The 22,794-nt window shown below is 42.1% G+C and overlaps 1 protein-coding gene across 1 annotated transcript in view; it reads left to right on the top strand.

The window, feature by feature from the left end:
* The first annotated feature begins 4,538 nt into the window (after positions 1-4,538).
* LOC129818702 (5-hydroxytryptamine receptor 4-like) overlaps positions 4,539-22,794 on the top strand; it is a 50,423-nt gene continuing 32,167 nt past the window's right edge. The window contains exons 1-4 of the mRNA XM_055874855.1: positions 4,539-4,679; positions 6,219-6,419; positions 13,439-13,592; positions 15,001-15,584. Coding sequence (XP_055730830.1) covers positions 4,555-4,679; positions 6,219-6,419; positions 13,439-13,592; positions 15,001-15,584 — 1,064 coding nt within the window. The 5' untranslated portion in view covers positions 4,539-4,554. The remainder of the gene's footprint in view (positions 4,680-6,218; positions 6,420-13,438; positions 13,593-15,000; positions 15,585-22,794) is intronic.

Below are 22,794 nucleotides of genomic sequence, written 5' to 3'. Positions count from 1 at the left end.
TCAAAGAAAATGGTGGCGTTGTCTAAAAGCTTTCTCTGCTCTCTTTTATGTGATTAAATACAGATCGAGCAGATATTTTGTTATTCCATTGGCTGTGTGGGTTGTGTTTGTTCTGTAAGGTGTGTGTGGGTTGTGTTTGTTCTGTAAGGTGTGTGTGGGTGCACAGTGTGCACGTGTGCCCGTGTGTCTACTGTAGCTGTCTTATATCAAGGCCAAATGTGGACCATAGAGGGATATTCTCAAATATGTTGACATAGAACCATCATACTGTAACATGAGGGAAACCTCACACACACTAGATATAGGGGTTATGACATAAACTTTATACAGTATTACAGCTGTAACATCATACAATATTACAGCTGTAACATCATACAGTATTACAGCTGTAACAGCATACAGTATTACAGCTGTAACCAGTGACGGACTAGGAATGAAAAATGGCCCTGGACTTTTTGACTCAGACCGGCCCACCAACTCCCCCCCAGCGATACACCATCACCCATACAACCCACGCCACACTTTATGTAAACAGGATTAATGAACAATATTTAAAACAATAACTTTAGTAAAATAGATGTAAAACAGAACAAGGGGAACGTGTTGCTCTTAGGAGGAGGCTGGCTAAAAGGAGCAGATACTGGCACAATGGCACTGGCAGCAATCTGACCAGTGAAATAAATAATACAGGAATAAATGTGTTGGTGAAAAGACTGGTGTCATAGAATAAAATTAAAATAAACATATTAACAATTCCTGCAGCAGCTCTCTTCTCTCAGCAATGTCATCTATAACCAGGTCACTGTCCAGGGCCATTAAAATGTCTCGCTCAGTAACCATGAGCATAAAATCCTCCAGGTGCTGTTGAGCTAGAGTGCTCCTGAGTCTACTGTTGATGAATTTCAGAGTAGAGAAGCTCCGCTCGCAAGCTACCTGGTTTACTGACAGGGTAAGTCGGAACTTGTAAGCAAGGCCCATGATGTGGTATGCGTCGGTCAATAGGTTTGTACTGACTAAGAATACGGTAGCAACACGCTGGACAGTCCTTGCAAGATGAACAGCTCTTGTTCACCATCTCCACCTCGTCTTCATTTCCTTCAGGTCCATGATCCTCCATAGTCCTGGTTGTGTATTCTTCAAATCCCGATTGTTTTAACCTAGTCCACTGTTCTGCCAGACTCATGAGCTCACTCTGTAAATTGGCCACCGTTGCTCTGCTGTCAAATTTGATCAAACATTTGCTTAGTTCTTGAAGGGCTGTCTGTGGAAGGCCACTGGCACTGGATGTTATCTGACTAAAGTGTTTAGGGTCCAGAAGAGCCATGTTGGCATACAAAGTGCCATTACTCAGAAATCGCCGATGGATGCTATCTATAACTGTATCCAGAATTTGATTATGGACACCAATCCTGTATGCACTCTCTGCCCCAGTAAAAGTATCATCTTGTGCAATCCCTCCAGGCATGGTTTTCTTCTTTCAAGCCCTTTTCGTTGGCAGAGTGGTCTCTAACTCCAGCTTTGTTTCCTCATCCCGTTCCTGCAACTTCCTGTTGGCCCACTGAACAAATGTGTCTGCAGCTGACAAATCTCTTGCCATCCCTTTCAGCTGCTCCTCTGTAGACACAACCATACGATGCCCAGACAGAATGTCCATTCCACTTGTTTGAAGATATTTTGAGACTGGTGAGGTGACTTGAAATATTCGGAGGAATATCTGAGCTTTAAGTATTGTTTCATACTTCAGCAACCCCTCAATGTATCCTCGTGCCTTGACCCGTGCAGTAGTGGTGATGTTTTTCTGATTTTGTATGGTTGAAAGAGTGAGAAGGACATCAACATACAGCCCCTCATCGGGATTTCCAAAAGCTCCAAAGACCTTCTTTAAGGCACTGTCTTTATCCCACCAGCGTGTCTCTCCAATTGGAGCAAGACGTCTGTGTCTTGGGTCCTTGCTCTCCTTCTCCCAAATGTTCATCCCCTGGTTGTATTCATCCCCTACTTGATTGGTGGACTTTGCAGAGAGCAGTGCAGGGATGCCTGTATACTGGAGGCTCCATCAGTGGAATTGCCAATGCACTTGCTGATGTCAAGCTTCATGTTTTCCAGTACCTCACTCAGTACCTGGACAAAGTATTGTCCAGTGGATGCCTCGCATTTGGATGATTGGATGATGTTCGTCACATATCTGACTATGACAGAGCATTGATCTTGTGTTGTAATGTCCTGCGTAGCGTCAATCTGGACTGAAAACATACCAGCTTCCTGGGTTTCACTTGCTATGGTGGCCTGCATTGTGTGTTGGATGGTGGTAATGACGTTATCGATGGTAGTCTTTGATAATAGAGGGATTAGAGCCCCCTCTTGACCCAGACACTATGCAGGACTCTATGACTCTATGCTTTCATACACAGGTCGTACTTTCCCAGCAGAATGATCATCTCTAAAAAGTTGCCATGGTCAATGCTGCTGTCATCTAACTTATAAGCTGCTTCAGACTGCATTCCTCTGTAGCTCAGATCCCTCTTGCCTATGCCTTTAACAACGTCTATAATGCGCTCTAGCACTTGCCTTGTTCTGCACGCTTGCTCTCCATGAGCAGACATCTGACTGCCGATGAGCAGGCTCTCAATGTTACCTTTGGAGGACCTTAGTAAGTAGGCCTCAGCATGACATCTATGCATAACGCTCTTCTCATGCTCTTCCACTCTTTGATGGACATGCTTCCAGTCTGCCATTCCATTCATGAAAGGGCTGTTCTCGGTGGGCTTTGCAAATGCAATACAAATGAAGCAGAAGAAAGCATGGTTCTCTTCACTGTATGACAGCCACTTCCTGTTGGTCCCATCTTTATAAAAGAAAAACCTTCTGCACCACAGACTTTTCACACTTTTGTTGGGGGTGGAAGCGAAAAAAACATCTAGGTCCCCTGACTTCGGCCTTTTAAAATAATCACAAATTTGGGTGGCAGTGGCATCCTGGCTTTGGCTCAATCTACATCTTTCCACTGCAGATGCATTATCCTCGACCTGGATGAGTAATTAGTATAAATTTGTATATTAGTATAATATTATAACATAATCGTATAATGTTAGTATAATATTCATATATTAATTATATAATGTTCATATATATTCATATAATTTCATATAATAGTATACCACAATATTAATTCCAATTGGACAATACAGCAGTTTAACAAATACACATCCAATATTTATAATTTTTGTAGGTTTTGTTCCGTCATTAAATCCTTGTGCAAGAAAAATGGTCGACATTGGTGTTTAGTCTCTAATTTGATGCCAAGTACTAACTTGAGTTCAACATTTCAAAAGTTTCCTGTAGCACGTCAACCTTTTTTTAATGTCCCGCCCCATCCAGGCTGTGATTGGCCGGTTCACGAAAAGTGACATTGACGAGCGCTTATTTCAACAAAAGGCACCCGATATAGCTAAATAGCCAGCTAGCCAAACCCAAACATTGCTTATCTTATTGCTATTCGCTTATCGCTTCACCTGCAAAACATTGACTAACAGTTGAACTGGTATCGCTGGGCTCAATGGGCTGCTCTCTCTGCTCACTCTCCTCTCTGCTGCCAGTGCCTTCAGGCCCACTAGTATGAGATGATTGACTGGTAATGGCGCCAAATTAATAATTTGTTCTTTTAAAACATTTGGCTGCATCAGCCTCAAGGGACTTCAACCTCTTCTCTCTCTGCTTTTCAGCACCACCTTTACGTTTTTCTAATTTTGTTTGTTCATCTTGCTATTTATCCAAATGTCACCACTTAACAGAGATGGGAAAGGGGCAGGGCCCAGGTAAAGTTAGAATGGACTGGACCAAAAGTAATTGGCTGGGAGAGAGAGGCTGACAGATGTAATGCCCAACCGCAGTGGCAGTGGGCCGGCAGCCCACTCGCCTAGGCCAGTCAGACACACAGCACTTAGTTATTTTTGGCCAGTCTGTCATTGGCTGTAACATCGTACAGTATTACAGCTGTAACATAAAGTATTACATCTGTACCATCAAACAGTATTACAGCTGTAACATTGTACAATATTACAGCTGTAACATCATACAGCCTTGAAGCTGTAGATGTGAACAATTCACAGTGTTAGTATTAGAGCTGTGATGATCTGCCTGGTTGTGTTTGTCCTCAGGGCCACAGCGACTGGTGTGGAGGACTCTCCTTTAGCAACCTCTATGCAGATGAACAGCGATGGCCACAGAATCCCACCTACCTGAACAGTACGAACACACAGTGGAACATGAGTAATTCATTTAAATTCAAATCACTTTTATTTCCTGAGAGGGAACACAATTCATTGTTGAGATATGATGGTCTATATGAAACATCTAAACTAAATACCATTTAGAGGCGACACAGCCCACACATCAAATGCTCTCTGTTATTGAAAATATATATTTTTAAATGTTATGAAAGGTCTTCATTCATACATGTCGTATGATTATCAGTCATATTCCAATGATGTTATAATGATGACCTTAATAACAGTAATTGTTTGATTGTGTAGTTCAGTCGATGACGTGGTAAACATGGAGCATGTGCTGAACTCACTGGAGAGGGTCATTCTCACCATCTTCCTCTCCATCATCATCATCATGACTGTTCTGGGAAACCTGCTGGTGATGGTGGCGCTCTGCAAGGACAGACATCTTCGGTAAGCCCACTTCCTGTTACATGTAGGTCACGTCCTGTCAAATCAAAGGCTTTTTCTAATTTGGGCAAATGTCCATGCTCCACCCTCTTTCCTCTCTCCTCCGTGGAAACCAATAAGTGGTCGAGTGGCGAACGGAAAAGTGTCCTCCCCTCCTCGATAGCCACCTTTCGATGAGGAAAGTCATGTGTCCTTCGCGGAAGAGTTTTGAAATCTGCCACACCACCTTTGAATCAGCTTTTGTTTTGTCGAAGGAGAAAACCATGCACACGTTCTAAAACAACGTTCTACTTATTGTTTTATCTATAAAATGTCTTGCACAGGGCCTCCCGGGTGGCGCTGTGGTCTAGAGCACTGCATCGCAGTGCTAGCTGCGCCACCAGAGTCTCTGGGTTTGCACCCAGGCTCTGTCGCAGCCGCTCCAGCGACTCCTGTGGCGGGCCGGGCGCAGTGCGCGCTAAGCGAGGGGGGCGGGTGCACGGTGTTTCCTCCGACACATTGGTGCGGCTGGCTTCCGGGTTGGAGGCGCGCTGTGTTAAGAAGCAGTGCGGCTTGGTTGGGTTGTGCTTCGGAGGACGCATGGCTTTCGACCTTCGTCTCTCCCGAGCCCGTACGGGAGTTGTAGCGATGAGACAAGATAGTAATTACTAGCGATTGGATACCACGAAAATTGGGGAGAAAAGGGGCAATTATTTATTTTTTTATTACAAAAAAATATATATGTCTTGCACAACTAACTGAATTTGTTTTTATCACTTCACACATTTATTTTGGGATCCATCCCTGTAAACGTAATTTTCCTGATGATGTGCGAGTAGAGAAGGAGAGTCTCATTTCATACAAGCACTCGTCGCCGCCTCTCCTCGATTACCTTTGACCCTTTTCAAAAGGAGGTGAGAGTACGGAGGAGAGAGGACGCAGGAGCAAATCCAATTGAGAAAACGCCTAAGTGCTCAAACGAGGAAATGGGAACCCTTTAAAGCACAACAAAAAATGTGTGCTGTTGGAAGTACTCAAGGGCTAGAGTTGAGAACCACTGCTTTAGAGTGTGCTTTTTAGCACAGAGATAGATAGTATAGTTGTGTTTACATCCTGCGTCCCACCATCTCTAGAGAACATTATCTTATTGCTGTGTGTCAACAAGTCTGTATATTTGCTTCTAGGGGATTCTCATATGGGCCTTTTGTTAAGCACACTGTTTTCTATAAAATGACATATGAAGTCATGTACAGAAAAATATTGGACAGAATTGAATTGAAGTAGGACATGTGTGATTGACAGACTGATGAAGATGCCACCTTCTGGCTATTGGGTGACAAACAAAGCAGCTGTTCTCACATTAGACACTGGGATTGTTTCTGTCATGTTCTATGTTTTTGCGGTATGGTTTTAAAGAGTTATGAGAAAAAAAAGGTTGTTCTGTCTAGTGCAGATCAGTCGATCATTTTAAAAGCTAGATAAAAAATATCATTATCTTTGCATTCAACTCATGCACCTTTCTGGAAATGAATGAAAATGCTTTTGTTCCCCTTCTCCCTCAAGGAAAAAGAAGACCAACTACTTCATAGTGTCGTTGGCGTTTGCAGACCTCCTGGTTGCTGTGGTTGTCATGCCATTTGCAGCCATTGAGCTGACCACAGGTCAGTGGAGGTATGGGGAGATCTTCTGTCTGGTCAGGACCTCGTTGGATGTGTTTCTGACCACTGCATCTATCCTACACCTGTGCTGCATAGCACTGGACAGGTGAGCAATGAACATAGTGAAAAACATCCCTTCACTTTGGTAATTATTGCAAAACTATTGCAAACTGTTGCCACGCCCCCCAGCCCAGTCACCTTGATGCATCCATTCAGCCTAACACCCAGCTGTGTGTTAGCATTAGCACATGTCTTGGAAGGCCCTTTTCTAGCACCTCTCTGTCCTTCTCTGTCCTTAAGCACATGGCAGCCTGTCATGGCTGATACATGAGCAGATATGTTGTCCTGTCCTGCACCTGCCCCATACAGTCAAAAGTCACTGGAGTAAGTCACCTGCTAGCTCACCCCCTCACTCCAAACACAAATCTAATATATGCTTCTCCACAGGACCAGGGCCGGATTACCGAACAGGTATGCAGGGCACGTGCCCCGGGCCCCGGGCCCCCAACCTCCAGTGGGCCCTCAACAAATTATTATTATTTTTAAATTTGGGGGAGCTTGTGGGCCCCCTGTAGGTCACCCCCCCCCCCCCCCCCCCCCCCCCCCCCAGATGGCATATGATAGCACAATGTGTATAATTGCAGAAAATTCGTTTTAAAAACTCAAATCCGAAACGGAAATCTGTTTTACTGAGCTAAAGGCTAGAGCTGCCTCTCTTTCAAGGAGCGGGACACTAATCTGGACGCTTATACAAAATTACGCAATGACCTCCGACGAACCATCAAACAGGTTAAGCGTCAATACAGGACTAAGATTGAATCCTACTACACCAGCTCTGATGGATGTGGCAGGGCCTGCTAACTATCACGGATTACAAAAGGAAACCCAGACGCGAGCTGCCCGTAGACGCAAGCCTAACAGAAAAGCTAAATACCTTTTATACTCACTTTGAGGCAAGCAACCCTGAACCATGCATGAGAGCACCAGCATGATCACAACTGTGTGATCTTTCACTCCATAGCTAATGTGAGTAAGACCTTTAAACAGGTTAACATTCACACGGCCGCTGGGCCACATGGAATACCAGGATGTGTACTCAGAGCATGCGCTGACCAGCTCGCAAGTGTTTTCACTGACATTTTCAACCTATCCCTGACCCGGTTTGTAATACCAACTTGTTTCAAGCAGGCCACCATAGTCCCCATGCCAATGCCAAGGTAACCTGCCTAAATGACTAAATCTGAGTAGCACTCATATCTATATCTATGAAAGGTTGGTCATGGCTTACATCAACACCATCATCGCAGACACCCTGGACACACTCCAATTAATATACCGGCCCAACAGATCCACTGATGACACAATCTCTATTGCATTCCACACTTTTAATTGACTACAGCTCAGCATTCAACACCATAGTGCCCTACAAGCTCATCACCAAGCTCAGGACCCTAGGACTGAACACCTCCATCTGCAACTGGATCCTGGACTTCCCGACCGGCCAACCCCAGGCGGTGAGGGTAGGCAACAACACATCCACCATGTTGATCGTCAACACGGGGCCCCTCAGGGGTGTGTGCTTCATCCCCTCCTGTATTCCCTGTTCACCTACGATTGTGTGGCCCCGTACGACTCCAACACCATCATAAGTTTGCTGACAAAACTACGGTGGTAGGCCTGATCACCGACAACGATGAAGCAGCCTATAGGGAGGTGGTCAGAGACCTGGCAGTGTGGTGCCAGGACAACAACCTCTCTCTCAATGTCAGCAAGACAAAGGAGCTGATCGTGGACTACAGGAAACGGAGGGATGAGCACACCCCCATCCACATCAATAGGGCTGCTGTGGAGATGGTCAAGAATTTCAAGTTCCTCGGTGTCCACATCACAAAGGAATTAACATGGTCCACACACACCCACACAGTTGTGAAGGGGCAGAGGAAAGCCCAAATAAATGTCTAAGACATCCAGCCATCTAAAGGCCTTTGCAGACTGTACGATTTTAGCCGTCTTATGCCACGATTTTGTCGTCCCAGACAAAGTTTTCACGCCATGGGAAAATTCTTACATTGTAAACGATTGTCGGACATCTTGGCTTGTTCAGTGTGACAGGGTCTAGGTCTACTGGTGACTGACCAATAAGAACTTGATTGGCACACAATAATATGATTATTGTGACTAGTCAGAATAATATAATAGTTTGATTTAAACGTTTACATGTTATGTGGAAGAAGAACCATTTCCTAATAATCTTGTTTACATGACACATCTGAAGTCAGTCTACCTGATGAAATCTTGATAAATGCACAAGATCGGCAATCAAAATAAATGTTTTACCACAGCGACCATGTTATTTTGGGGAAACCTATTTGATTCAGAGTTTGGACATACACTCAGTGTATTAGGTACACCACCCCGTTCAAAAAATACTTTGCTCGTGCAGACAGTAAGTCACGTGGCCATGGCTTGCTATATAAAGCAGGCAGACAGGCATCGAGGCATTCAGTTACTGTTCAATTGAACGTTAGAATGGGCAAAACGAGTGACCTAGGTGACTTTGAGCGTGGCATGATCGTCGGTGCCAGACGCGCCCGTCTCAGTACCTCAGTATCTCGGAACGCATAACTCATCAGTCCTTCTCACGGATGGGCTATTGCAGCAGACGACCACGACCCCAACGGGTTCCACGCTTATCAGTTAAAAACAAGAAGAAGCGGCTCCAGCGTGCACGCGATCACTGAAACTAACACAATTTGTAGAATCCATGCTCCCAAGAATTCAGGCCATAAGACTGCTGAACAAGACTGCTAAATAGCTAATCAATTGACTACACACAGTCACACAGACACTTTCACACTCCTGTTGTGAAAGTAAAAAAATCATGTTGCCGAGTCACTTTACCCCTACTATATGTACATAGTTACCTTAATTATCTCGTACCCCTGCACATCACCTCGGTACTGGTACTCTTGACATATGATGACCCAGTGAGTGAGTTAATTTTCCCGCCAAATCCAGAAGAATAAACTTATCCGGCAAGCTCGTGAATGAGGACTGTTGCAGCTGTAGCAAGTCTACCAGTGCAGCCAGGCACTGAGTGGAATTACTTTTTGACGGACCAATGGGCAAGGCGTTGTGGCTGACTGAAAGCTGTGAGTAAAAAGTTAACGTTACTGATCATCCATTCAGGTTACAGTTTTTCTCGATTGCTAAGACACTTTTAATGAAACTGGAGTCCACTTGATCTCTAAGTCATTTCTCATTGCTTTCGCACACAATGCAAATGTTAAGCACATTATTGAAAAACAGGTAACACAACTCTCTATAAAAGGTGCCATTTGAGTAAATCGTGAAAAACAAAATAGAGGGACCCATAGAAGAAGATAGTCCAGCTCTCAGTTAAAATGGAAAAAGTTCAAATAAAGCCTTTTGTTTCTGGATATTCATTATCTTGAATTACATTTAAGGAAAAATTAATACAGCCCATGCTGTGATAATATAATTTACTTGCCTTTTATGGTGCATACTATAACTATAGTATCAACAAATGGCACAGACATATGAAAGAGGGTTAACCAGGTTAGGGTATATTGATAGTTGTAGTTAGTACAGTGCCTTCAGAAAGTATTCACACCCCTTGGCTTTTCTCACGTTTTGTTGTGTTAAAGCCTGAATTTAAAATGGATTAATACAAAATTCACTGGCCTACATACAATACCCCATAATGTCAAAGTGGAATTATGTTTTTAATGTAAAACAAATTAAAAGCTGAAATGTCCTGAGTCAATAAGTATTCAACCCTTTTGGCAAGCCTAAATAAGTTCAGAAGTATAATAGAGTTTAACATGATTTTTGAATGACTACCTTATCTCTGTACCACACACATACAATTATCTGTAAGGTAATTTTTCTTACGTGTACGCGAAGCAATGCTGGTAAAGTGAGCGGAAATTTGCCAGAAAATAGACTGTTTGTGAATTGTTATGTCTGGACTTTTAAAAAGTGTATATTTTGTGTTGATAAGTTTAGCTGCCAGTGCCAGTAATACATATTTAAAAACAATAATGTCATGCTTACCTTTGTTGATTTTGAGCACAGGATACGGCCTATGCAGAATACGACTGGGAAACTCGCAGAACTCTGTTCAAGAGAGAATACTGCTATGTAGAAAGAATGAGACTAGCTAAATTCTATATCAACTCCTAGAGTGTATTAGCTGCAACTCTCCTCATGTTTGTGAGCCGACGTAACAGGAGGCAGGTACAGGGCTCCCGTAGGACATACAGTATAAGGTGAGTCAAAAGGAACACACAACAATAATTCACAAAGCGAACATAACATATTACAACTGTTTATTATGGATTCTCATGACCATTAAGTTGGCATACACTCGGCAGTGTAATGTGAATTGACTCTACTCTCGCATGCAAATTTTGACGCCGTTGACGACGTCTGTCTGTGTGGTTTCGGCTTAACATGTTTTCATTCAGGGGGTTGAAAAGTTATATAATCAAGATATATTAGTGTTTTATTTTTCATGAATTTCAAAAAATGTTTTAGAATATTTCTTCCACTTTTACATTTCAGAGTATTTTGTGTAGATCGTTGACAAAAAATGACAATTAAATTCATTTTAATCCCACTTTGTAGCGCCACAAAATGTGGAAAAAGGTCAAGGGGTGTGAATACTTTCTGAAGGCACTGTATTTAATGGGCCATTGTGTAACATATTTGTATGTTTTGATAGAAGTAGTTGATTTTGTGTCATGGATTTAATGTTTTGATGGAAAATTCCACCCCAAAATTATCTTTTGGTATTTGTTTCATTAGTCGATTGTCGACATAGTCCCAAAATGTTTTGCTTGTCAGCACTCAAGTTTTCAAGATATGTAACTTTCAAAATACAGAAATCATCCCCTGTATAATGCCATTTTGCATCATATGATGCTGCGTTTTGCATCACATGATGCAAGCTATTTTCATGTGCTGTGTGTGAAAGCAGAAATGTAAGGTTTTTGTTGAAGATAGCTATATCAGTGCCTGTACAAAACCTGTCTTCTGTAGGCCTACTGTGTGTGACATTGTTTCCCCTCAGCTAACTTATCTTAGCTAGCTATCTAGCTAACCAAACGTTAGATTTTACTTAGCTAGGAGTATTCCCTGTCTCTGAGTTAATGTAGCCCTTTCCTGTAGTCAAATGACCAAATCACCCTCTAGTGGCCTCATGGGTTGAATATTATTCATATTTTTCATAATTTCATAATTAATAAACATTGGGTTTTCTTAACTGGTGTTTCTATGTCAAATGGTTCTGTTCAATTTCAGTCTTATATGATGTATATCAAGTATAGTATTGGGATGCAAACTTAAAATTAAATACATTTCAATTCTATATCTGACATGTTGCAGGTATCTTTTTTTTTAAGCCCATACCCATGTGTGTAAGGTGTATACTTTTGTTCAAAGTAGATTTGTACCAAGAAACATTCTGTGTGTGCCAATTGCAGTAAAATGAACATGGTTGGGAGCTACAGTAGTTGGCAAGCTTATAAATCATGCTTTTATGTTGGGTCAGTTACTTTATGGTTTTTAGCCTAATTATTTCCATGAGTTAGCTAGCTAGTCTCAGTCTGGATGCAGGCACATTTACTTTAACGTTAGGTGGCTATAGCTAGCTAGCTACAAATGGAAATGAAAGGAGTGTCTCAATTGTTCAGCCAAATTTAAACTATCCAATTAGACTCTCCACTTAAACGTTGTCATGTCTTTGTCCCCCAGATACTAAAGGCGGCACGGCCCTGAGAGTACTTATCCCACCACCAGTGTACAGAGTGCAGGCAGCTACATATGGAAATGAAAGTAGTATCTCAAATGTTTATCCACGTTTGTCCATTTTGACTGCCTCCTAAAATCTTGTTACGTCTGTATTCCCCAGATACAGATACTAAAGACGTGTGTGACAAGTTGGAAAGAAGACTGCCCTTGATGATGCCCGAAAGTCATACTGTAAGTATACATGTGGAATATTGAATTCTATTTAATATGTAATACTGTAAACCATGCACAAAGGGTCTGGACTCAACTCAATGCAGATTAACGTCCTGCACACAGCAATGGACTGTATAGGAGTAGAGCATGTTCTGAGCAATAGGAAAGGCCACAATTTGTGTTTGCTTGTATGTATGTGTGTGTATTTGTGCAAAAGTGTCGTGATCATTTTTCAACATTTATAATATTCTATAATCCACAGGTTGTTACAAATATGTCTGAATAACTCTGCCAGGCGACCGAAAGAACAAGAGACCCGAACCCTTCGTTGTGACTCTCGGGGACAATCACCTCTACTCCCTGGCGTTCACCATCATGAATGGGCAGGCTCTGGAGCAGAAGACATTATGTTTCGTTGTTCTTGTTGTTTGACATAAAATCATGTTTAACATGTATACTTGGTAGGGGCCGTGGGGTGGTTACTTTTCTTCAGCCCCATTCCTCAGCTTTAATTGGTAGGACTGCTGTGATATTGAAATGGTGGATTGTGCTTCTAAAATGTTGGTTGATTTGTGTCTTCCTTATTTGTTTTTTATCTTTTGCATGACTTCATTTTGTAGTTGAAATTAAGAGCTGAAAAATAAACATTTTTGTAGTAACGTTGTAACTTTGATTGTTAGAAGTATTTGTACTTTAAGAACATTTGCAGGTTCTGTAATAGAGAGAAGGTAGAAAAAGATAACCCAGCAAGAAACTAAGAAATGAACACTGCTGGGAAAATAAAAATAAAAATAAAATACAAATAATGATAACCCAGCCATAAAGTAATAAATAACCCTCTGCTGGGTTAAAAATACATGAATAACAATAACCCAGCAAGAGTAAAAACCAAGCCACTGCTGCGTCAAAATAACCTAGTGCCAGGTATCAATCAATCAATCACATGTATTTATAAAGCCCTTAATGAATAAGGAATGAGTCATCATTGGCAATATTTTGGTATGTACATAGCAGGTAGATACTTGTGGCCTGTAGAAATAAATATTATTCAGAAAACCACTATCAATAGATGACAGGTTTTGTCCTCAGTTGAATCTATGATGTTGTTGATGTTGTTATATTATTTTGATACTGTAGGTACTATGCGATCTGCTGCCAGCCGCTGGTGTACAGGACTAAGATGACTCCCGTCAGAGTGGCCCTAATGCTGGGGGGATGCTGGGTTATCGCCTCCTTCATCTCCTTCCTTCCCATCATGCAAAGCTGGCATGCCATCGGCATAGAGGACATTGTGAGTCTGTAAGCAGCTATGGCCTGCCTGTCTATCTGATGGTTCTACTACAGACAGAGTCTTGCTCTGTAGTCTAAATCGTTTGATCTAAATCATTTATATGCTAGATGTTTTGAACTACCATCAATTGTTTTGTTGATCCTTGAAAATGTGGACCGATGTTAGGTGAAGGACACATAGTTAAAACAACAAGCATTACATTTTTTATTTGAATAACATTTCAAGTTCGTAGAATGGTGTTGTAGTAGTCATAAAACAATTCCACTATTCACAGCCCTTTTCAGCAACAATGTTTGAATAGTTTTTAATGTTTTGACATAGTGCTGATTTTGAGCTGCTCAGATCATGAACTTGTTCATCCATCAAGCTCTTTGGGGAGAGCAGACACAGAACTCTTTTAGTTCTAAAAATAGTGCTATGACTCATTGTTTCACCTTTGACATCTGAAAAAACGTATCTCTGTCAAATGATGACACTGATTATTGTTTACAAAATTCAAATGATCCATATACACTGACTGTACAAAACATTAGGAACACCTTCCTAATATTGAGTTGCACCCCCTTTTCCCCTCAGAACAGCCTCAATTTGTCGGGGCATGGACTATAAGGTGTCAAAAGCGTCCCACAGTGAAGCTGGCCCATGTTGACTCCAATGCTTCACACAGTTATGTCAAGTTGTCTGGGTGTCCTTTGGGTTGTGGACCATTCTTGATACACACGGAAACTGTTGAGCGTGAAAATACCCAGCATTGTTGCAGTTCTTGTCACACTCAAACCGGTGTGCCTGGCACCTACTACCATACTCTGTTCAAAGGCACTTAAATATTTTGTCTTGACCATTCACCCTCTGAATGGCACGCATAAACAATACATGTCTCAGTTGTCGCAAGGTTTAAACACCCTTCTTTAACCTGTCTCCTCCCCTTCATCTACACTGATTGAAGTGGATTTAACAGGTCATAGCATTCACCTGGATTCACCTGGTCAGTCTATGTCATGGAAAGAGCAGATATGTCTAATGTTTTGTTCTCTCAGTGCAAGTGCCGTCCAAGTGCACTCAACCATCCTAGGCTAAAGCTACCACTACCATTTACATAGACATAAACACCCAAGAAAATTCCAAGCGCACTGAGATCTAAACACTGGAGTCAGTGCTGAGCACAATTCACAGCTACCAGTTTATAAACACAAATAATACTATATGTCAACGTCTACCCGTTCATAGTTTGTTTTAAGAGAGTCAGTAAATGGACATTAAGCAATCGTTACACTCTCGCTTGAAGGGGATACAAGCGTGTCACTATTCCAAATGTGGATGTGGATACAACAGAACGCACATGCCTCTTACTGTATGTGGATCTGCTTGTTCATTGATTGTTCTCTCTCTGCATGCTGTCTGTCTCCAGATTGAGGAGAGGAAGTTTAGCAGCAGCAGCAGCAGCAACAAGACCAACTGTGTATTCGTGGTGAACCGTCCGCATGCTCTCATCTGCTCTGCCGTGGCCTTCTACGTTCCCCTGGGCCTCATGGTGCTGGCCTACCAGCGCATCTACATCACCGCCATGGGCCACGCGCGGCAGATCGGCACGCTGCAGCGGGCAGGCTCCGCCCACTACTCGGCGCCCCCCCAGCACTACCTCAGCTCCGAGCAGCAGGGCTCCAGTCGCATGCGCATAGAGACCAAGGCTGCCAAGACCCTGGCTGTCATCATGGGCTGCTTCTGTCTCTGCTGGGCCCCCTTCTTCATCACCAACGTGGTGGACCCCTTCATCCACTACAGTGTGCCCTGGCAGATGTGGACCGCCTGGCTGTGGCTTGGCTATATTAACTCTGGCCTTAACCCCTTTCTCTACGCCTTCCTGAACAGGGCCTTTAGACGGGCCTTCCTCATGGTACTGTGTTGTGGTGGTGAGAGATACGTACGCCAGGGGAGCTACGGCCCCACCAGACGCTACTCTGGATCTGTCAACGGGACCTCCATCGCACTCAGGTAAGGAACTGATACTGGACCCCCCACACGTGTCCTACCTTTTATCATTTAGCCTTGAATTAAGATCATTCTCTCTCAGGCACAGACACATAATGTTCCCTCAGGTAGGTGGGTTAAGCTGAGTCTCTGGTGCCCTATCTTACTTCTAATACATTTTGATTCATCTGAGATGAGATATTGCCCAAGACGTTTGTGTCACATCCTGGTCTGTTTCACCTGTCTTTGTGCTTGTACGGTCGAGTCCTACCAGCGTGTTCCTGTGTTTCCTGTGCTCTCGTTTTTGTTACTGCAATGCCTTATGAAGGCAGGCCAAAGATAAGTCAAGGCAGGCAAAGGGTCGTAATCCAACTCAGAGTCATGCAGGTACAGCTCGACGGGCAGGATAAGGGTCAGGACAGGCAGAGGTCAGAAATGGGAAGACTAAGAAAAACAAAAACTAGAGCACAGGAAACACGGAAAACACACCGGTAGGATTTGACATCTAAGGCACTGCATCTTAGTGCCAGAAGCGTCAATACAGACCCTGGTTCGATTCCAGGCTGTATCACAATCAGCCGTGATTGGGATTCCCATAGGGCGGCGCACAATTGGCCCAGGGTTTGGCTGGGGTAGGCCGTAAATAAGGATGTGTTTTTAAATGACTTGCTTAGTTAAATGTTAAATAAAAACAAAAAATGAATGGGACAAACACAAAGACAGGTGAAACAGATCAGGGTGTGACAGTTTGAGGTCTGAAGAGAAAAAAACCTGGTTATTCTCCAATCAGGGTCATCAAAGAATGAATATTTACATCATATTTCAACATGTTGAATCAGAAGCTTGAGTTTGTTTAACTGTTGAATGTGTGTTATTTAAAAATGTCTCATGTTTAAGTAGACGACCAGGAAGCCAGAATAGGTTATCATCAAGTGAAGACAAGTAAAGGATGGGGCATCATTAGGGAGATTTAGATTTGCTCTTATACCCTGTTGTTTTCCATACCCAATTTGGTTGGGCACGTTGAGCAGTGCTGTACTCTTCTGCCAGACTCAGAGGCCCATGTGTGAGGAAGGCACTTAGGCCACTCAGCCCGCGCCTATATGACCTCATCAACACTACTGGATACACAGGGGGGAAAGGGGGGGGGGGGCAAAATTGATGTGACTATATCCTGGATTGTCAATTGTCAATTTATGATTATGTTTTCCTTTTGAAATCGGATGAGGTGTCATCATTTATCTTTGAGAGAGAGAGAGAGAGAGAGAGAGAGAGGGAGAGAGAGCTAGAGAGAGAGAGAGAGAGAGAGAGAGAGAGAGAGAGAGAGAGAGAGAGAGAGAGAGAGAGAGAGAGAGAGAGAGAGAGAGAGAGAGAGAGATACTTCTCTCCAGGGTGACTTAGCCTTTTGTTATTGTTTGAGGTTTTCACATAATGATTATGACTTTGTTTCCATACAAAATGTTACAAGTCTACCGTCCATATGTTTCTATTTTATTACGTTTTGGAAAATAACATTTCATTCTTAAGTGGTAACTCTGCGGCCGTATTCACAGTAGTAGTGGTTACTCCTTGGATTAATTTTTGTGTAATGTAGTAGGCAGAAAAACAAACGGTATTAGAGTCACCCTAACGTCTCTCTATTAAAAAATGTCTGAGACACAAAGCAGATGTCTATTTTTTCCTCTCAGAATCAAATTACTGCAACTAGAATAGAAGCTGTTGGAAAGTCATTACGGATTTTGCGTAAGATACTTTTTCTTCTAGCATTAAAGTGGTCAGTAGTCAGTCACATAGTGAAAATGTCAACCAATCGATTGGTCGAAAAAACAGACTACTTTCAGTCTACCAAGATTTTATTTAGTTGGGGACAGCCCTACTTCCCCTAACCCTTTAAACTAACTCCTAAATGTAACCCTAACCCCTAGCCTAGGCAACGTTAGCCACCTAGCAACCTAGCTACCTAGCTAGAATTCGTAACATATCATACGTTTTGCAAATTTGTAACATATTGTATGTTTTGCAAATTCGTAACATATTGTAAGTTTAGCAAATTTGTAACATATAATATGAATTGTAATTTGTAACATGTCATACGAAATGAATACATACCATACAAAACATAACATATCAAACTAAATGGAGTGTCTCGGATTTAGGTACAGAATAATACGAAATGCTCTGAGACCAGGTTGAAGGAACAGCTTGTTGTGTTGTGGCCATAGAAATAATCCATTTAAGGGTTTTGGAACCTCTAACCCTGTCAATTTGACTGTTAAACTCCAGGGTACACTATGAATGGCTGACAGTTTTGTCTTAAATAGAAACTTACATCTATGGATAAATATGTCTATGGTTGGTTGTGGCTGTCAGTTTGCCTTTTGCAAATGTCCAAAACAGTCTTGTGAAAAACGTATAGTTTGGGAAGCAAATGCTGTCATTATTACACGTGTAATATGGTAGTTATTTTAACGTTACTATTTTTTACAAACAACAAAAATATTTGATTCATAAAATATTTAATCAGTCATCTTCCTCAAATGAAGGGGATGATGACATAATATTTGAAAGAGGTAGGGTTTTTTGGAGACCAAAAAAATCGGAAAGATTGCAGATTGTCGTTTTTATAAGGATTCCAAAAAACAGAGGCAGCTGGAGAACTTATTCATGGAAGTAAATATATTTTGAAAAAAATATATATATAATATACATGTATATATTATTATTAGCTAGCATACAGGTAGACCACTGTGTATGATGAGATGCTAGCTAGCTAACTTTACTGTATAGCTAAGTAAATCAACTATCATCAGCTAGCTAACGTCTTATTAGCTATGTATCTGGATGTTTATCATTGTAAATTAAAACACAAGCTCCAAATGCATTTGTAGATAACAGTCATGGAAGAGGGTGAAAGGACTTTTGCTCCAGCTGTCAGAAAAGGGAGGAAATAGACTGGATAGGGCAGGTAATTTTTTGGGAGGACATTAGGAAAAGATTCTCTAGTTCTAGTTCCTAGTAAGGAAAAATGTTAGGACAGAGAGATATTAGCAACATGCTAAAACATGAGGTGGATAAATGGCACGACAATGGGCCTCAGGATCTCGCCACGGTATCTCTGTGCATTCAAATTGCCATCGATTGTCACGCCCTGATCTGTTTCACCTGTCCTTGTGCTTGTCTCCACCCCCCTACAGGTGTCGCCCATCTTCCCCATTATCCCCTGTGTATTTATACCTGTGTTTTCTGTCTGTTGCCAGTTCGTCTTGTTTGTTCAAGCCTACCAGCGTTTTGTTTCAGCTCCTGTTTTTCCCTAGTCTCTTTTTCTCGTCCTCCTGGTTTTTGACCTTTGCCTGTCCTGACCCTGTACCCACCTGCCTGACCACTGTCTTTCTCTGACCCTGAGCCTGCCTGCCATACTGTACCTTTGCTCCACCTCTGGATTACCGACCTCAGCCTGACCTGAGCCTGCCTGACGTCCTGTACCTTGGCCTCGTTTGCCTGCCCTTGTGGTTAAAATAATGTTACTTCACATAGTCGGCACTTGGTTCTTACCTTGATTCCTGATATCGTTAAAATGCTTCTTTTTTTTTGTCCGTAGCTTATGCCTGCCCATACCATTACCCCACCGCCACCATGTGGCACTCTGTTCACAATGTTGACATTAGCAAACCGCTCACCCACACGGCGTCATGCGCGTGAGGCCGGTTGGACGTAATGCCAAATTCTCTAAAACGACACTGGAGGCAGCTTATGCTAGAGAAATTAACATTACATTCTCTGGCAACAGCTCTGGTGGACACTCCGTAGTCATAGAGACACCTATGGCATTGTGCTGTGTGACAAAAACAGTGACCTTTTATTGTCCCCAGCACAAGGTGCACCTGTGCAATGATAAGGCTGTTTAATCAGCTTCTTGAATTTCCACACCTGTCAGGTGGATGGATTATCTTGGCAAAGGAGAAATTCTAACTAACAGGGATGTTAACAAATGTATGCAAAAACATTTAGAGAAATAAGCTTTTTGTGCATATGGAAAATTTTGGGGATCTTTTATTTCAGCTTATGAAACATGGGACCAACACTTTACATGTTGTGTTTATATTTTGTTCAGTGATTGCCTAGTCACTTTTACCCCTATAATCACATGTACATACTGTATTACCATAATTATCTCAACTACCTCATACCCCTGCACATTGACTCAGTACTGGTACTCCTTGTATACAGCTTTGTTATTGTGTTACTATTTCCTATTTTATTTAGCAAATGTTTGTCTTACTTTTTAACTCTGCATTGTTGGAAATGGGCTCGTAAGTAAGCATTTCACTGTAAAGTTTACACCTGTTGTATTTGGCGCATGTGAGCAATACAATTTTATTTGATTGAGCTAGGGGAGGCGGAGGCCTGGGGAGGAGAAATTAAGAAATTCCTAATTTGTATTCCGTAGACCTCGCTAACTCCTCAAACCTGATTCATAGTATAGAGCACTGGTCCTCTTTCCATGAAGTTTCAGGGTGTTGAATAACACTTTATTAGTTATGTTATAATGCCTACATAGGATGGTCAAAATCCATTCTGTGTTGAATTGTGCATCCATTGTTTTCAGTATTTGTTATGGATTTCCTTTTGCTTAGTAGCTTTAGCTGCTCTAGTTTGTATTGGTTTATTCTGAAGCTGCTTTCAGCAGCAGAACAAAGTGTCGATAGAGAGTGTGTGTTTAGTAATCTGCAGGAAAAAGGCATAAGGACATTACACGTCAAAAACCAAGCCTTGTGTAACAAGGTCATAATATACACAGAGAATTAAGTTCTTGTGGCTGAAAAGCAGGTTTAGCCTTGGTTCACGCACAGACTACCATCCACTCTGCTGCGCTCGGATCTCACCTTGGTTCACACATTAATAAGCCTTGGTTCATTGATGCACTTCGCTGAGCACTCTGGTTTTATTCACATAGCAAATAGGAAAGGATTCAAAATTAATTTTTATATATATATATACAGTGGGGAGAACAAGTATTTGATACACTGCCGATTTTGCAGGTTTTCCTACTTACAAAGCATGTAGAGGTCTGTAATTTTTATCATAGGTACACTTCAACTGTGAGAGACGGAATCTAAAACAAAAATCCAGAAAATAACATTGTATGATTTTTAAGTAATTAATTTGCATCAATTAATTTGCAGAAAACACAGGTATAAATACACAGGGGATAATGGGGAAGATGGGCGACACCTGTAGGGGGGTGGAGACAAGCACAAGGACAGGTGAAACAGATCAGGGCGTGACAATCAATGGCAATTTGAATGCACAGAGATACCGTGGCGAGATCCTGTATACACACACATATACTTTTTTGTATTTACATTTTAAGAGGCATCAAAAGCACAATCAAATGCACCGAATGCTAGAGATTGATTATTTTTGTCATAGTATGATTAAAATAACCTGCGGCCCTCTTCTCCACCACTTCCTCTTACCATGTCTCTACTCAATTGAAGACTGTCAAATCAAATCAAATGTATTTATATAGCCCTTCGTACATCAGCTGATGTCTCAAAGTGCTGTACAGAAACCCAGCCTAAAACCCCAAACAGCAAGCAATACAGGTGTAGAAACTGTCCACGGTTTTTGCTCAAGCTCTGAGGTAAAATAACTTAGTGTTCATTAGATTAACAGATTCTGCAGTAACTTTCACCTACACCCTAAAATTGTAAGCTGTTGACAGGGATGCAGTGCACTTTTTTTCAGGGATATTTTTGTGGATTGTGTCAGGCTCCAGCAGCCACACACACCCTCAGCCTCTTTGTTTGCAAACGGCTGAAGCTGAGCAGTGCTAAGGTTGGTTAGGGTTTAGATCACAAATCTGCATTTGAAGGTGGAGTTGCTACAGGAAGTAGTGTTGGTGGCCATATTGAGAGCAGTCCCAGCTAGCACATTTGGTTTCTTGGAAGTAATGGTAGCGTACATTTTTGGTTTCCCATTGGTTCTGGGAACGAAGATATATGTTTCTGAGAATTTAGTGTAGCACATAGGGATGTGTGAAACTTGCTCCTCAGCCTTAAGTATCCCGCTTGCTTTGCCTCATTAGCTAGCTTTTGAGGTGGTGCGATCGGCTACGCTTGAGGAGTGCGGTCACGTGTGTTTTTAAGGCAGAGGTCCCGAGTTCGCGCCAGGTATGGGCCAAATCGGGAGGAGGTAGTACTCCCTAAGCAAACAGCGTGACGTCCTTTACAGTGGTTCCTAGTGACTCGGATCTACAGTTGCACTCAGTTCAGTGCTGGGGTCACTGTTAAGTACGTTTGAGGGGTGAATGTAGCACATGGGGATGTGTGAAACTCACTCCTCACCCTGTAATAGGCCTACGTAGTGCTCCTCTGCATGTTGTTTTGTTGCAGGCTTAGTTTTTAGTAGCCTAACTAGGACTGTGGCATTTGTCTGTACACTTCCGCTGAGCAGCGCAATTGAAGTTGATTTCACCGATGCCAGGACATCAGGCTATAATTTGATAAAATAGATGACTCATTTGTTGACTCGTTTTTGTGTCTTGTTCGGCCCACGGGCCTTATGTTTGACATGTATGCTAGCCTACTAGCCACGCTATGACTACGTTATGACTGACTTGTGATCATTGCCCTGAAACAGTGCATCCCGCCCGAATGGGTGGAGGCAGCAAACAATGTACGGGGCCAGCTGTGATTTACAGCTATACATTTTTGGGGAAAAAAGTGAAGAAATGTATTAGTGAAATATATTAATCATGCATTGAACTGCATCCATCCATTCTGCCAACAATGCCTTAGTGTACATCATGGAATTTTGAGTAAAGTAGAACCTATTTCAAACCTCTTATAAAGTTGGTTTTGTAGCACAAGGTAGGAATTTGATATTTTTCACTGATATTATGATTGTCTGTTTGTTTCATATCTGCAAAGTGGTTAATGCTGTCAGTTCCACTTTAACATTCTCTGAACGTTCTGAGAACATCATTTAAAATAGAACCATAAGGAAACCTGTAGGAAATGTTACTCTGAAGTACCAAAATTCCAACAGAAGAACATTGTTTCTTAACATTCTCTGAACAGTTTGCGAACATGACTTTAAATAGAACCCAGAGGAAACCTGTAGGAAACGTTATGCTGAAGTACCAATATTCCCACAGAACAACGTTGTTTCTTAACGTTCTTTGAACTTGGAGAACATTCCCAATTCCAAACCAGTTGGAGAACATTCCTAG

This window comes from Salvelinus fontinalis, chromosome 21, assembly GCF_029448725.1.
Source record: "Salvelinus fontinalis isolate EN_2023a chromosome 21, ASM2944872v1, whole genome shotgun sequence".
Classification (NCBI taxonomy): Eukaryota; Metazoa; Chordata; class Actinopteri; order Salmoniformes; family Salmonidae; genus Salvelinus; species Salvelinus fontinalis.
The sequence above is the reverse complement of the archived record's forward strand: the minus strand, read 5'-3'. Positions and strand labels throughout refer to the sequence as shown.